Source organism: Hakea prostrata, chromosome 9 (genome assembly GCF_041222555.1).
Source record: "Hakea prostrata isolate BN-2017 chromosome 9, UWA_Hpros_2, whole genome shotgun sequence".
In the NCBI taxonomy this organism is placed as follows: Eukaryota; Viridiplantae; Streptophyta; class Magnoliopsida; order Proteales; family Proteaceae; genus Hakea; species Hakea prostrata.
In genome coordinates, this window is record NC_142608.1 from 60,334,143 (window position 1) to 60,352,384 (window position 18,242).

Here is an 18,242-nt window from a genome sequence, read left to right on the forward strand (position 1 = left end):
TACAAAGTTGACCCTTAACTGAGAAGGAATGTTCATGAAAACGTAAGCCATAGGTGATATGAGGTAAGTAAGATAGCTCTAGAACTTCATCATTGTGAATGAAGAAAAATTGATCATCTTATTGTTTGGTCAAAAGAAACTAAAGTCTCCATTGCCAAAATTGACTTTGACTTTATCTATTTCACATTTTCAGAAAAGAAAAAAATATATATATATTAACGTGGTTCACATACAGTTCCAAAACCAGAATATCTGAGAAGATTTATGGAATTTGAGTTTGTTTTCTTTATATGAAGTCTTTGTCCTTTGGATTTAGTTCAGAATCGGTTTGATAGTCTTAATCTTCTTTAAAAATTAATGCTTTGACTTCTACGTTATGCTTTGATTCTGTGTTTGTAGTTTAAAATTTGAATTTAGATTTATATCATGAAAAAAAAAATCAAACAAATTAGTTTGTTTGAAATATTAAGTGAATAATTTTTTAGGCGAAAAATGGTTGGCAGGTGATGAGAAATTGATTTTTTTTTTGGGAGATTAAAAGGGTCCAAGAATTTAAACTTTCTTTATTGATGCTTTTGCTTCAAGGGATTATCAAGTTCTAAGACATCAAAACCATAGTATATTTCTAACCCACATTTTACGCTTAGATTTTAGAAATAAAAATTTGTTTTTCTCAATCAATATTCAATCTCCTTATTAATTGATTTACTTAAAAATCGATTGGACAACAACATCTACACCAGATTGAATTTCAAAACCTTTTTTTTTTAAATTCAAAATTGAGGACTAATATGATGGATGTATGAAAAACTTCAAACTCAGAGTTTCTTATGAAGAGTAAGACTCAAATTTCTTTTAATCAATGTATATTTATCTTCATAAAATATTAATTTACTTTAACTAAATTAGCTGACACCCATGACCTCTAAACCACTCTTTAATCTCAAAATCTTTATAAATTGAAAATTGAAATTATATATGATTGCTATATGAAAACCTTGAAATTTTCTATTATTTCTCCAAATGAAAAGCTTAATTCTTTCATTAACACACATAAAACCTAACCCTAGAATGCTTCTTCATTCTAAAATTTCTGAGACCCTAAAGTTTATTTCTAACAAGCTAAGGAATTAGATTCCATCTCAATATTGGTCGCACATCTTCTAGTTGGCATGTTAGGTGTGATCATCATATATGTATATAATTTTTTAAGGAGTGAGGAACACAACCTCTCCTTTTTCATATATCAAATTTAATTCTAATAAATCATGTCTCCAAGTCAAGAGAGCACCTCTAAGAATGCTTAATTGGTTGGTTTCAGTCCCTCCATGTTCATTGATTCTTGCAACCTTACCAATAAATAATCATGTCAGCATGCAAACCAACCTGAAAAGGAAAATGGGTCATCTCTAAAGACTCGCCACCTTTAGTTTGGGACTTTGAAGAAACGTAATTGATCCATCAAACATCTTATAAAAGAGAAATTTCAATGAGTAAAGAAGGTACATGAACACTTTAAGTTTGGTAGGTAAGCCTCATTTTTTGGTTTCATTTTTCTCCCAACTCAAGTTTTTAGATTAAGAATATTAGATCTTTATTAATCACCTGTAAACACATTTCTTTGGTAGGTAAGCACAGATCATACTTGTGACTAAACAGATTAACATCATTCTTAGCATGAATTAAACCCCGATCGATCATCCGTTAATCACGGAGTTGTGGTGGTGGCAGGTATTCAACAGCCAATGAGGGATCAATCTTGGGTATAATTAGGCCACTAAGCACTCCAACTAAGCATAGATATGCAAGTTAGGGTTATAATTAAGAAAGGGACCCATTGTGTTTAGTGTGTTTTGTAGATACCATGAGGACTTCATCAGTACTGATAGCTTCTATTCAACAATGATTTGGTCATCCACTTTTGAGAGCTCTTCATCACTAGTATTACAAAAGAAAGTACTGTTTCTATAAACCCTAGTGCTTATGTTTAAGAATATGATTCTTTCATAGAATGGTACTATGAGAATAAATTGGGTGGTCCATGATGCATTGCTAACAACTAGCACAAAAGTTTGAGGACTAGCTTCAGCACATGATTTTGGATATTTTCCATTCAATACTGATCAGATGTACCTTGATCTTAATTTATTAATGACTAGTTAACACAAGCAAAACTCTCAAATGTAGATATACCTTCTTGGAATGCATTGAAGGAAGGGATGGAAAGGTGAACCCTTCTATCTTTTGAGAGACCCAACGGTCAAATTTGAGGTATTGAAGTAGTAGCAGTAGTAGGGTCTTCACTCATTTAAAGGGAAGCTTCCTTTTTTAAAAGGGTCCTAAGAAACAAGTAAGCTATGTTTCCAATACACGAAATTATAATGATAGCTTAGGAGACCAAGAACCATGGCAGGAACTTGTCACAACAACTTTCAAGATAGCCCATCAAGTCTCTCTCTCTTTCTCTCTCTTTCTTTCTCTCCTTTCCTCTATGTGTGTGTGTTTTGTGGGAAACTTCATCATCAACAGCAACCCTTTTTCCTTTGTTTCTCTTCCCCATATCTGGTCATCACTAACATATAAAACCAACCTTTGAATATAGGAAAAGGAAAGGGGAAGGAAGGAGAGGCTTTGTGGTCATTGAGATTCTCCCTCTAAGTGACACTGAGAAAAGGGTAGAAGCCACATGTGGGAGATTCAATCTATGTTAATAGAGCTTTTGAGTTGAATGGAGGAAAAGATAAAGAAACCCCCCCCACAAGTCAAGGTGCTTCAATTAGCCTTAAAAAGGGTGAACCACAAGCACACATGATCTCTCTCTCTCTCTCTCTCTCTCTTTCTCTCTTCTTTTATAGCTTATTGAACACTTCTGAATGAATACGACAACACAAGCATAATGACCTTAGCCTTCCATTTTTGATCTCTTTTTTGTGTTTCACACTAGAATTCTCTATTGGTGAGATGGGTTGTGACCCATTTTTTCCTTTTCCTTTTTCTCTTCCTTTGCTTTTAGGTTCTTTTCAGTTGGACTGGTTAAACAATAGTGTTGAAGATACGGTTGGGTTGATGGGAGCAATAATAGAGAAAGAGAGAGAAAGAAAGAGAGAGAGAGAGAGAGAGAGAGAGAGAGAGAGAGAGAGAGAGTGGTAAATGGGGAATCCATTATCCATCCAAAATACCCACCTTCCTTTCTTTGACAGCATTTCTACTTTTCTCTTCTTTTCCTTTTCCTTTTCCTTTTCTTTGTTTGTGAAATGGGAAAACAATTCAAAGTTGTTGTCAATAAGGTTCTTGAAAGCGATTAGAGACATATCCAACATGAAGTGGAGGTTACTGCTCCATTTTTATTTCCTCTTGATCACTTTGTCTTGTGACCATCGTACAACCTACGCCCTTTTAATACTAAATTAGCTTTGCTTAATATATAATTAAATCTAATGGGTGAAGCAAAACTCATATCTTTTTATAATAATAATTGATATAATCTTCATGTTGGGCAAAAGGGGTTTAATTTTATAAACAATTCCAAAACAAGACATGTTTGGATATTAATTTAATAATGGTAGATTCGTGCATCATCGTCAAGCCACCACACATTAAAAGAAATACAAGTCATAGCTCATCGATCTAATAAGGATACATTAATTAATAATATATAGTTTTCTTATCACATTGTTGTTCTTCACATTATTTTAAGGTTCAAAACTTAGTGTATAAATGCTATTGACAAGCACTACAACAATAAGTGGGTGCATTTCTTTCTTAAATATTGAAGTCAAATTTTGAATTAAAATTTCAAGTAAGGTGTACCAACACAATTTGTGGGTGTCTATAAGTTGACATCCATTGCATTTGAGAAATTAAAAGATTTAAATTTGGTCAACAATCATATGCTAAATTCATTTTTGATTCTCTAACTTGATTAATTTTCAATCAAAGAGACTAAAGGTGTTGACCATGATTTTGAAATCACCATGGTTGTAGGTATTGGTATCAATCAATCATGAGAATTGGTAAATATTCAAATAAGAGTGATGTTCTTATTTGAATTTTAGTTGATTTAGGCTCAATCTTGTTCAATAAATTTTAGCATTGGTTGTTTTGATCAAATATCAAATAGAAGATTGAAATTGGTTTGATCCTGCTAAGAAAATTAAGAGATGGTTAGAACAGGCCAATTAGGTTGTTTGGCCGGTCATTTTCGATGATCAAGTCAGATAGTGAGCAATACCAATAGATTGGAATCAACGGGTGATTAAATAGATTGGAATCAATGAAAGGGTTTGAGAATTAGAAGTGTGTACAACCTTGTTTGCCTGTGGGTTGGGATATTTATACTCATTGCATTAGGGTTTAGGGTTTTAGGAGATTTGCCAAGTCAGCATCATTGAAGACCGTTTGGTCGTCCTTATTAGATAAAGTAAGTTAGATGGAAAGAGGAATGTTTAGCTAGTGAATCCGTAACCTTTGCTAGATTTGCTGGTTGGCGTCATCGGTTGCACGCATGCATAGCCCATTGTTTGGTTTCATGCCTTTGATGGATTATACCTAGATGTCTCACATGAATTCACATATATAGATGAAGGTAACTTAGATGAAAAAATGGCAAGTCAAGCTAGCATTCATGCAATGAATCCATGATCTCTATCAGATTGCCTGGTTGGCTTTGTGGCCTGCACGCATGCGTAGCCCATAGTTTGATTCAAGCCTTTGATGGTTTATACCTAGATGTCTCATGTGTATTCACATAAGTGAAGGTAACTTAGATGAAAAAAATGGCAAGTCAAGCTAGCATTCATGCAATGAATCCATGATCTTTGCTATAACAAAACCAACAGCGGATTGTTGTACCAAAAAAAGAAAGTTGGCACATTCCATCTAAATGTCTCACATACATTCATATAAGTGAATTTTTTTCTATCCTCCAATTTGATTATCTTATAGTCTGGCTTTTGAAAACCATGTTCACACCTGATCATACACATTTTTGCTATAACTAAAAACCCACGGTGGGTTTGGGTTTTTGTATTGAAAAAAAGAAAGTATGTCGATTCCCATCTAAATGTCTCGTATACATTCATACAAGTAAAGTTTTTCTGTACTCTAATTTGAATGTTTTATAGTTTGAATTTTGAAAAACATACTCTCTTGATCGCACCCATCTTTGCAATAACTAGAACTTCCTTTTTTTTTTTTTTAATTGGTCTATTTTCATGATCTAATTTTTGAATATTAAAATTTAAATCCAAATTTTACCTTGAAGAAATTCAATCTTAATTTTTTACTTTATTTTTTTGGGTGAAAATTGAACCTTAATTTTGAAATATGACAGACTTGTGATGCATGAATTTACAAGCCCTAGAAGTTACTCTTGCAATCCAACCATAAAACACTAACTCCCACGCTCTCATCCCTTTGTCTTCCAGACAAAACTGTGGGTCCCACAAGAAAATTAGATGGGTCCCACAATGTGACAATAGGTTGAGGCTGGATTGTCTCAACGACTTCTCTTGAAACCCCAAAACCTCAGACACACGTGCGACGGGGGACCCACCTTCTCCCCAAGATTCACGTTCACATAGAGAGAGAGAGTCCTGATAAGGAGTAAATAAAAGTTATTTTGGACTGTTGTAATGCTTACGTGGCACCCGTGCCAGACGCCAGAGTCATGTGAAACGTGGCACATGACAGTAAAATGTCCGCTATTCTTTAGCACAAATGTAATGTGATTATAGATGAGTTAGAATCGGGAAAATCGGGCCCACTTTCCTCTCAGGCCCGTTAATTTTTCAGATTCCGAAAATAACCCCTAAAAGTTCGTGAAATTTAAGAATTACCATTCACTAACTCATAATAGGTAACTGAGAACTGACGAAGCCACTTTCATGGTAACCAAATCTCAATAAATTTAGAAAATAAAGAAAATGAAAAAAAGAAAAAACTCAAAACTGAAACTCTCACCCGCACTAAATCTCTCTCCGTCCCCTCCTTTTACTCATCCTTTTAAAGACTTTCCCTCCCTGTCTCTCCATAAAAAAACAAACCATATCATCTTCTCTCTCTACTTTCTCTCTCCTAACCAAACCCTAAATAAACCCCCCCATTCGCTCTCAACACCTCTATTGCATGTTCGTCTCATCTTTTCCCTCCCTCCCTCTCTCCCTCTTATATCTTCTATCTCAGTTTTGGTTTTTCTGTTTCCTTCTGCAATCAAAACTTATAACACAGAGCACACGAAGAGAACAGAAATCATTTTAATGGCTGTTGAAGCGCGGTATCTCAATCTCTTCCCTTCCCAACTAATAGGGAACAGGTAATACATCTTCTTCTTAAGTTCTATCCTCTTCTTTTCTCTCTGTTTCTTTTTATTTGTTCACTTTTTGATTTCTCCATTTGATTGAATCTACAGAGAACTGATGAACGCCATTGGAAACAACTCTAGTCTCTACAATACCCAGATGGGTTTGGGTGGTATTCCACTCTCTACAGCCAACACAACACCAGAAATGGTTCTTCCTTTCTACAACTCCTCTGTTATGGTTGATCCGGTTCCTGCCACGACCACCACCTTGAAAGCTGATAGTGGACTCACTTACAACAATCTCCCCAACACTGTCTCAAGAAAACGCTCCAGAGATTCATCCATGGTTGTCATGAAAGACAACATCATCAACAATACCCGCAATAGTTGCAGCAGCGTTGCTCCTCTGTCCTTCCTTGGCGAAGACATTACATTTCAGATCCAACAACAACAATTAGAGATGGATCGACTCATTGCCCAACATGTAAGTAACACTCAATTCTTTGTTTTGTTCTCTTATATCTGTTTTCCAATTGTTCTGTGAACTGATTCAATTTCTAAATAATTTGCAGACAGAGAAGGTTCGATTGGAACTTGGAGAACGCAGAAAACGGCATTCGAGAAGATTAATGGCGGCTCTTGAAGAGAGGATTTCGAAGAGATTGAGAGCTAAAGACGAAGAGATGGAGAAAATTGGGAAACTGAATTGGGTTCTTGAAGAAAGAGTGAAGAGTCTGTGTTTAGAGAATCAGATATGGAGAGATTTGGCACAAACGAACGAAGCTACAGCGAACGCACTTAGAAGCCATCTTGAACAGGTGTTGGCGCAGGTCAAGGATGAGTGCCACCGTGGAGCAGGAGAAGATGAGGCGGCAGCAGTAGTTGGAGTAGTGGCTGACGATGTCGCTTCGTGCTGTGGCAGTAACGGTTATGGTGAGGAAGACGAGGAAGTTGGCAGTCTACGTACGTTAGTGGATGCCGCCGCTGCTGGCGGAGGAGATAGAACCACTTACGGTGGCTGCCGGAGTAAGAGTGGTGGTGGGATGAGTGGCAATAGGCTGTGTAGAAACTGTGGGAAAGAAGAGTCGTGCGTGTTATTGCTACCGTGTAGGCATCTCTGTCTCTGCACCTCATGTGGGTCCACCCTCCACACCTGCCCCATATGTAAATCCAACAAAAACGCCAGTGTGCATGTTAACATGTCTTCTTCATGAGATACAGAGAAATTGTCAAAGATAGAACAGAAAAACAATTCAAAATTTTACAACAATCTCCCAAACCCGATTGTATCAAATTTGACAGTTTGTTCAAGCTAACCTTTTTTTTTTTTTTAATTTATTATGGAAAAATATTGTTTTATTTTTTAAGCAAAAAACCGTCTAAATCCTTTGTTAATTTAAGGTTAATTAATTTTCGGATCAGATTTGACAATATATTAATTAATTATTTATATATTAAAGATTTATTGAATATAAGAGGTATGGCGAATCTGCTTGCACAAGAAAAGGAAAAGAGAAAAGTGGTGGGACGCATCGCCACTTGTCAGATTTGGTTCTGAGAGGTCAGAGTCACGCAAATATCGCTGTCGGGTCCAGTGGGAGCCACGCTTCTCTCTCTCCTTTGTACCGCTTTGCACGGCGAGGACTTCTTCGAAAGTTAATAAAGAAAAAAAGTAACACGAGAATCGGTGAACCGGCTGAGTCACGCCAAGGATATGTGGACGCATCGTATATTGCGCGTAAGATGCGTATTTTAATAGGATTCTGATCTCGAACGGCGTATATTAGTTAGAGCCAATTTATAAAGACTATGATACTCAGGGGCTGCTCAGGGGGGTTGGGTTTGGTTAAGGTTGGGAAACCGCCCAAGATTCGTTTTTTTTACTGGTGTGTGGGGGCCCACCTGTCACGCATGTCGTGACGAGTACCGCCAGTGTATTTATTGGTAATTATCTGAAATTGGTAAAAATAAATGTGATTCTTTACTAAATTTAGCAGAGTTTTGGTGGTATGAAGTGCCGACAAATTCGTCACCATATCATGAAGCGTTTCAGATTTTCCTTATTTTTCTCTTTTTCCTTCTCTTCTTTCTCTTTGTTATTTATTGTAACTGACAAACACATAGTAAAAGAAAAAGGACAAAAAACCAGAACAGCCACGTGAAATTCGGAAGGGGAAATCACCCGGTGGGGTCCACGTGCTCATCCTTTATTATTACCTATTTTGTTCAGGTACGTCATACGTGTTTGGTTTATCTTCCTGCCACGTGTACGGTTTCTCCTTTCAACAACTGTTCCGTTACACACGTCACGTTATCTGCTTTTTGGTGGGACCCAGTCACTTGAAATGAGAAAACAAAGGAGCCTCGAACTTCGGAAGTGGAGAGGATACGGAGTTAGAGAGTAGAGACTGTGGGAGTCGAGAAGTAGTTGGCCTCGATTTTTGTGTGGATCCTTTATTTACTTTTTCTTAATGTGGTTGAATTTGTTTTATCTTGACCGTCCGATTTCGTAGATATCACTGTTTGACCAAGTATCGATTAGTCAAATTTTGACCCATCAATTAAGATGCCCATTTATTCTAATTTAAGGTTCTCGTTCCGATAGTATTTTAAATCGAAGTTAGGTGAGGCCGGTTACCTTCCCATTATAAGCTTCTCTGACTCTTCTTCACCAGTATTCAGTGACAGAGTCAAGATCACAGTCAGTCTTTAGCGATAGAGCCTAGTATTTAGTGCTAGAGTTTGAATCACCTATCTGTTGAACGAGCATTATATGTTTTTTTGACATTTCTTACCACACGTTTTGTGTGAGACCTACTGATGGTCCCATGTTTATTTTTTGTACTATATTTTAGTGCAGATCTCATACATAATTATGATAGAAATGCCGAAATATTGTTAGGGATCACATTATGCTTATTTCATATTTTCTTTCACAAAATCTTTTAGAATTATAGAAAACCTAGAAGGAGTTTGACATCTGATTTATTTTCTCTTATGATGTGGAGAAGTGCGCTTCTCGGAAGGCGAGGTGATCTAGACTCCTCTCGTGACAGGAGTTGAACCTTCAAGGATGAGTCTTATTATTGTTGTGTAATAGAAAAATGTCAGAAGAACATATACTTTTTTCGAACGAGAGGTGATCCTGATTCAAATTAAGAACGAGTCTCAACCGAATGAAGTGGCACCACTATGTGGGCCCCACCTACGATAAGGGTATATGATTTCCAAAGATCACTTGTTTGTATCTTATATTTCTGACGTGAAAAGCACGTGGTGTATAGAAGTCAAAACAAAAGCAAAAGAATGCATTATAAGGGAAGGTAAGGTAGATTGATTTGGCTTTGGCATGACCGTCGGTGGTGGTGTATGATAATAAGAGAAAGAAAGAAACATAAGATGCCAAAGCCACGATAAAAGGAAAGAGAAGAAGTAGCATAGGAGAAAGGTTACTTTTCCTAAGACAACATTTGATGATGGAGATTTCTTATAGTATCTCGGTTCGTGGGCCCCATTGAATCGGGACCGTTTGTCTCTCTCACTCTGACTAGGCATTCCCTCCCCCAACACGTGAATCTGATTCCAACCCCACCTTTCTTTCCCTCAATTATCAACAATTATAAATAAAAACTATACCAAAGGTGGTGGTGGACACTCATTTCCTTATGTCACATTCTTATTAAAGTCATGCATATAACTTAGCAGGTCACTAGGGATAAGTTCGATTCCATAAAGAAATCAAAAATAAATAATTTATGATAAAGTTGTTCTCTTGCCTAGGAATCTTACCTAAAGTTAGTGAACTATCTTAGACATAAAGAAACAATTCTCATTTGCTCCTTAATTTACTCCTTTTCCATTCAACTGGGGTTTTGATGTTGATAATCTCTTTCGCAATAATATTATAATTCCGTAATAATTATTCATAAACACTCCGGTATCCTGCACGTGTTGACGCATCGCCCACGCTTACAAGAAATAAGTCTCCCTTAGCCGAAATTTGCTCGAATTGAATAGGTTCAATGATTCTAATCTAATCAATTAGTTGATTACTTTTTTTATTTGCGATTCCTATGATTAACCGGTTTGATCGACTATAATTCAAACTTTGACGGTCTAGAACTGATCGGTTCAACCGGCTTGATGGTCAAGGAGGATAAAAAGGTGTGAGAATTGTAGTTGTGAGATTCATGAGCTTTTCATGTTTTCATACCTTTGAGTCTCTATGACATTATGGGAGTGGCCCATTCAAACCAATTCTAGAATTAAATTTAATTCAGAAATAAATAAATAAGTAAAAAAATAATAAATTTCCATAAGTGGAATCATAATCTATGGGTGTGGATTGTGGGGTTTGTACCATTTGGGCATTATCATTATCATTATCATCGTCATCATCTTCATCTTATGATGTTTTACTGTGGGGTCCATTAACAGCCATCATTAGTTTTTGATTCTAATGTCCACATCTGCACCGTCTGATCTGTTATGATGTTTCAATATAACTAATATCTTTCAAATAAAAGTCAAGAGAGGTGAGCTAGACAAAAGAGGAAAGAAGCATGAGATGATGAGAATTGAAAAATAGAAATTAATAAAAAAATCAATTGTGTCTCTTCTGGGGTTCCTTTTCTTTTATAATTGTTGCGTCGTGCTGTGAACATACATTGAAACAATGAAAGCTTTTATAATTGTTTCTCTCTTTCTCTTTCCTTCATGTTTCTTTCCTTGTTTCCAACCATGTTAAATGCATTTGTCCAAGAAAATGACCTAATCAAACAAGCAACATTTGAAAGATAATTAAAAGAATGGGAAAACCAACAAAAGGCCCACCACTCCCCCTCATGTCTAGGAATAGATGTGTGATAAAACTAACACCAACTTGTTATTTATTTGATAGCTTTGGTCTCTTCATTATAGAAATCACACATCAATGTCATGTGGGTCTTCTCTCTCTTTCTCCACTTTTGTATTTTTATAGTCTATTTCATAATTATTATATAAAACTAAAAGCAAGATTAAGTGTGTAACAATCACTAACAACAGTTTCAAATCATGAGAGCATAAACATGCCAGGATACAAGTCATAGTGACAACCATTTAGTCCACATTACACTCGTAAATCACAACTCACGATACACGGCACACGACACATGACACACGGTACTTTCATGTTCGCGTAATGGCAAGGATTAGTCGTAGACATCACGCAGTTTAACAACGCATTACCAATGACAAAGGACAACCAATCACCCAATCACTAGAGGAATCTTTTTCTTTTGGGGGGAGGGGTTGTTTGGGTCATGTAAGGGTTCAAGTAGGGGAAGGCTAAGTGGGTCCCATTATTTTGCTTTTATATGGGTGGTGGGCCTAGACCATTGGAAAGGGAATGGAAAGGTGTGTCACATAAATTGTCTACTTTGGAAATTATCCATATATTCCATGCACTTGGGGGTTGGGTGTGGGGTTAGGGTGGGGGAAGGGATGGACAAAGGCAAAGCATGGAATATGGATTCAATGAAGAATCATGGGTCCATGGATATAAAATCTCTCTCCTTCCCTCACCTTTTTGAAAGAGAAGGGCATGTAGCTAGGTGCTAGTCCATCATCTTTGAATCAATAGGGTTGCTTCCTCTTGTTCTCTTGCAACACATTCTCCTTTACAAGTGGACCCTTACGACAATTTACTTAGCCATCTCTCTCTCTTTCTTTCTATTATGTGGGTGAAGGTATTTGTCTTTTAGAAAGGTTGAGAGGGTCAAGATAAGAATCCACAAACCTCCCAACCCCGAAAAGGAGTTGGGAGAGAGAGAGAGAAGCATAAAACCATTCACATTGAAAATCATATCTACATTTTCTTTATGTGGGAATTTCAATGGCCCTTCCATTTCATGAGTCTACTTTACATAGATGGATTTGGTGGAATGGTGGAGTAGTAATAGTAGTAGGGGTAAAGCCAAAGACATTATTTATTGTGTAGTTGAATCAAAACCCAATAAAGCATTGAAAGGAGGTGATAGATAAAGATAGATAGATACACTCATTTGAAGATAAACAAAAAGAAAAAGCTTGAATGGGGAACCACCCTAACTATTCTCAAGGGGTTCTTCACATATTGATGTAAAAGTGTAAACATCATCTTCCCCCACTATCTCCTCCTTTCCCATTTTTAGTATCTTGGAGATGGAAAATCAAAGCTAGCTAGCTAGTCTAGTTTAGTGATTCCAAACCCAACTCTTCCATCTTGGGTTGTATGTTTAAAAAACCCTAAAAGCTTCATTATCAGCCCCACATAGCTCAACTACCCATTACCTTTTTCAATGGTGCTCTCTAGACTATAAGGAACAAATAGTACACTAGTAGACAAAGCATAACTCCTCCATATCTGAAGCCTTCTTCCCTTCCACTCATTACAAAGCTTTATTAGGACACACATGAATATAAAAAATAGAAATAAAAATAGGTAGAGATAGGCTTTATAGGTGGATGGATAGAAATTGATGAAATTTGATTGGACTAAGTCTAGTCTACTCTAAGATCATATCTTTCTAATTTAATGTCAATAATCTCTATCAAGTTTGATGGGCTTTCCATCTATATGTAAAAGATGATGGAATTGAGAGTGATCAATGAGGACCAACACTGATAGATCATGATGGACACCTGGCCCGACATCATTGTCAGACAGTCGAGATTACACCATTGGGTGGGCATCGATAAGATATTAATGTTTTAGTCCGTATGTATTCTAGGTTGATAATGCATTCGACAAAGATTAGACTAAACGCAACCCTATTTTTATAGTTTTAATTGATTGATGCATATCATCCATCGGTTAGATATGCAGATACAGCGAAAAAAATCACATCTATTGATTGATGAGTGTGGACAATTTGATCGTTGACACTGACTAGAGATGCTAGAAAAGCATTGATCATCATGCTAACAACCATCTATAAAGTCGGCACCAGAGATTCATATTAATTTGGACACAAATGGAAATTTTCATATGTTTCTTGTGGCCCCTTTAATTTCGGAGTTCATTTGGAAAGTGATGCCTTAGCAACATCATTATTATTATTATTTGAAAAATTATTTAAATATCATTGTTAATTTTGCAAGAAATTTGGCAACTTGTGAACCAAGTGAATCAAAGAAATAAATTTACTGAACCGGACATGCATGATGTAGACATGAGATTTAAAGGTGAACCGGTCACATTAAATGCAGGTCACGGTATTATACATTTAAATGCTTTGTTCCTACCCAAAAATGGACCAAAATTAATGTTTTATGAAGATTCCATTCATGTTATTTTTGGAAAAATTGATTTATTTTTTAATTTACAGGAAGGTTGGGCCGGGTGGGTTTCAATGAAGTGAGAGGAAAAAGACAAACCTGAGCAATCACCATATATGATGGGGGCCCATATCATAGGCCCAACAAACCAAAAGCCATATAAAGTAGATGTTTGCCATCATTGATTTCCCGTGCTTCATCTGTGGCTTTCTTTCTTAACTTGTAGCCGTTATTAAAGGCTAACTGAAGGGAAAAGGACAATTTTCTAGTACGTGGGGCCCCTCCCACTCCCACCACCACCACCCGTTGTAGTGTGGGGCCCACAGAGAAATAAGGTTTTGTCCTTTTACTTCCTTGTACATAAATCTGAGTCAGGTGTGGGCCCATCATGACCCAATCATGTATGAGAAACTGTACTGGATAAATCTAAAAACCACCCCCAACTAACACAGAGATGAACAGGTTGGCCTGGCCCCCACCTAATCAAATCTTGTCCATTTTTCGCTTTCTAGGTTTTTGGTGTTGTGGGGAGCCTGGTACATTCTCGTTGTGGGTCCCACAACTTGACCCCCACCTGCCAATATGGGTTCGGTTTGGTTCGGTTCGGTTCTTGGATAGATAACTTTTTCAAAGCATTTGCTATCTAATTGTGTAAGATTAGTGTGGCTTCTTAATTAATTATGTTTATCTATCAAAGATGCCTCATTAACCTACTCCTCTTGAATTCTTAATATTATGGTGTTGGTGTCCCTCTTTATGTTAATGCATTTATTCAAGATGGTTGTGTTTTGGGTATTAAATACTACCTGGGGCAAATTGCTACGGCACTCTAAGAAAGAGGCCTTTAAACACCGATACTCTACTTTATCCTTGAAAAATACATCCATAGGCCCAATTTTATTAGAATAGTTAGTGATATAGTTGTAAAGACCATTGTACTTTTATGTTCAAAATGGGGTGAAAAGATCTCATCTACCTTTCTCTAACAACTCTTCATTGATTTCTTCTCAACCAAACCTCCTTTATATTTCCTTTGTTTTTCATAAAAGGTATTTAGGTAATCTCACATAATTCAAAGGGTAGTTTGGGATTTAAAGAAAATGACGATGGTTTAATGGCAGCATCTAGTAACAGATTGAACTAATGTTTGCAATGAAAGTCCAACTTTGGGGTGTCTTTAATTTTCAAAGATAAGGTGGGGGTGACGTAGACCTGTAAATGGATTGGATTCAACTCGGATACACCAATATCCAAATTCTAATCCGATTAGCAGAACCAATATCCAAATCTAATAGAAATTTAGAGAAGGCACTGAACTCGAATTCGGAACTTTATTAGATATCTGATAATAATCCGATTCGATAAACTATCCAATTATTGATTTGTAATTCTCATTTTTCTAATTTATTTCTTTATTTATTTTTGATTTCCAATTTTCGGTTACTGATTGCCGGTTTTGAATCCGATTATTAGCCCTTTTTTAGAGAAAAGTGTTTTAACATTTTACTCTAATCATATAATTTTCAATTATCCGGTTACCGATTACTGGTTTTCGAATCCGATTATCATCTATTTTCAGAAGAAAAAAATGTTGAATACTTTATTCTATTCGGATAAATTTTTATCAAGATATTATCCGATCCAATAAGAAATTATCCAAATCTGATTCTTAAACGAATACAAATACCAATTCAAAGGCAGATTTTGGCTATCTACTTACAGGTCTAGAGTGTCATGTTTAAAGGCCAGTGTTTGTGTTTTAGGGTGCAGGAGTAATTTGCTCCATTTTATTTTACTTTTATAAATGGCTTGGTAGTATAAGTGGTTTGAAGAATGGTTTTTGCATAACATGTAAGACATGTTCTGCCTAGAAAACAAAAACTTGGTAAAGTGACCCTGACAATGAAAGTCTCTCATGACCACCCCCACCCTCAGCCCTACTTGTAATCTCTTTTACCTTGCTCTCCTTTTCCATGCCCTTACTCGAAAACTAGACTTTTCATATTGTTGTTTTAAAATGGGTTTATTAGACATTCGTTTCCAAACAAAGATGATCTCTCTTTGCACAAAAACCATGTAAAAGAATTTTACATGAAAACTAATCTCTCAAAACAAAAACGTTGCCAAATGCATACTAATTAAACTTAATCAAACCTGACCCGCAAGTGAAGGCCCTTGTCTCTCTTTTCGTTTCATTGTTATTTAAGTCTCTTTATTGGGTCCCCTGACAAGAAAAAAAATTAACATGCGATCATGACACCCTATGGATGGGGGATTTGCTGGTACGTTTACCTTTCAGCATACAAATGGTGCCCATAATGGAATGGGCACTTGGACCACCAACAGTAAGGGTAGTGTCACATCCTCACTGCTTCACCAGCCTTATTAAAAGCTTCACCAGCATAACCAAACTCCATTGATCATGAACAGAAGAAAGCACTGTCAAGTACTGTTCATGAATGAAGAAAGAAAAACTGGAAAAGCTTCAAAGTTCAACTCTCTGGTTAAATCAAACAAGTATTGTAAAGTGGGAAAGTAAAATTTTAAACATGAGTAATAAGGACAGGCTATAAACATCCAAGAAAAAGGGAAGAAAGCTGTGACTTGTGACTCACAACCAACCCTACCTCAACCTAGCCTTCCAAGAAATGAAAAAGAAAGAAAGAACAAGAAAGAAAACCGCCCAAATGAATAAAGAGAAGGTGATCAAAAGCTTTTCTTCTGAGATAAGAATGTCGGTTTAGTCATATTCTTCCTAACTTTCCTTGCATATGCTCAGAATAATAATAATCACTTCATATACTTTCTTCTACTTAGATTCAAAGTATAAAGATACACTTTTGTATGAAAAGATAAGTAAAACTTACTTAAAAATAATGCTGTACTTAGTAACAAATTTGGCATCAACAGAACAGTTTAGATGTTAAATATTTTGATTATTGGGTTTCATCTCTTTTGTTGTTGTCGACTTATTGTTGTCACCCTTACGTTACTCAAAGATTTTTAGAAAATTTGACTGATAATGAGAATTTATACCATACAATAGTTATGTGGGTCATCAAAGAAAGTTTTGTAGAGAGAGAGAGAGAGGGTTTTTGAATTATATATCTTGTTCAAATCAAAAGATTCAACAAAATCTAGAAGCCCAGATGGAGCTTTATTGAGAAAATTATGGTCAAAATTGCATTGGAGACAAACAAGTTAGGAATGAGTGAATTGAATAGAATAAGGAACCAGCTTTTGGAAAAGGGACCACACAGCAAGAATTGCATGCAATTCCCTTTTTCAAGGGCTCCTCCTGGATTTATTCTTTTGTCTGGAAATAAATTCTATCTTTTCCAGAAAATGATAATGAAGTCAACTATGTTATTGTCTAGTTGTTCTCTGTAATTGATAGGCATTGAAATTGAAAGAAAGTCTCTTTCCAGAGTCCCATATATAAATGACAATGAAGATTGGAAGATGTGCTTTGCTTTGTTGGAAAGGACTGTTCTTGTCTGAACAATTTGGTGGTCCTTCTGGATTCATGGTGGAAGATCAAATCCATCCATCTCTACATAATTGAGTTCATGCATGCATTGTAGCCATCCAAACAAGAATAAAAAGATGTTGCTTATCTCAAAAGCACTGGACCAAAACTAGCTTGAAAATATATATTTAGGTATGCATATATTGAAATGCTAGCTGCAGCTATTTGAAGAAGTTGATTTGGAAAGTCACTGTGAAAACAATAGATCCTTTTGTTTACTAACACTTCTTCAAGAATATGAATTATTGCAGGAGCCACGAGGGGCCACTGTGAAGACAATGCAGTGCTTGACAAGATCATTTTTGTTCTTGTTTGACAGTATTATATATGATGGAATTCATTGAACTGATGACTTGATAAATCCACCATTAACATCAACATTGTTTTACACATAAAACTCATCTTTCTCACTGACAATGGACTATTCACCATAGATTCTTGTATGCTTGTTATGACATCAATGATATAATCACTTAACTACCATGATATTTATATGATGAATGATCTAAGAGAACCAACCATCTTGTCAATCTTTTCTTAAATGGACAATACATTCAATAATACAAATTTGAAATCATCTATAATTTCTTCTGAAAGGTATAGGTGAGAATGTGATTCAATGCAAATGTCAATATTATTTGTAATTGATCATGAAGCAAACTTTGTATCTTTCTTTGTGTTTTCACTTTTAACAGTACTTCTGATGTTGATTCTACAAAACATGATTAATGGTTATCAAAGTATGTTTGGATCTCTTCATGCTTCTTAACCATACATTTAAGAGGAAGGTCCACCAAAACATGATTAATGGTTATCAAAGTATGTTTGGATCTCTTCATGCTTCTTAACCATACATTTAAGAGGAAGGTCCACCTCTGAAGAAGACGGGAAACAACCAATGACCTAATGAGGGTTTTTTGTAGGACCCACTAGTGGATCTGAAAGAGGAAGGCCCAAGAATATAAATATATACCCTAGCTATGCTTTTATTTGTGAAGTGGGCCTGGACTCTTGTAAAGGGAATGGGAAAAGTGTGTTACATGAACTGTCCACTTTGCAAAGGTGGTGGAGAAGACAAAGAATGGGAATGCATTCAATGAAGAATAATGACAG

General features: G+C 36.1%; 1 protein-coding gene across 1 annotated transcript; it reads left to right on the forward strand.

Moving 5' to 3' along the window:
- The first annotated feature begins 6,028 nt into the window (after nucleotides 1-6,028).
- On the forward strand, nucleotides 6,029-7,648 carry LOC149005917 (putative BOI-related E3 ubiquitin-protein ligase 3). Its single transcript, XM_089168428.1, has 3 exons — nucleotides 6,029-6,313; nucleotides 6,410-6,785; nucleotides 6,874-7,648. The coding sequence occupies exons 1-3, from the start codon at nucleotides 6,258-6,260 to the stop codon at nucleotides 7,513-7,515; spliced, it is 1,074 nt and encodes a 357-aa protein (XP_089024554.1). The 5' UTR covers nucleotides 6,029-6,257; the 3' UTR covers nucleotides 7,516-7,648.
- The last annotated feature ends 10,594 nt before the right edge of the window (nucleotides 7,649-18,242 follow it).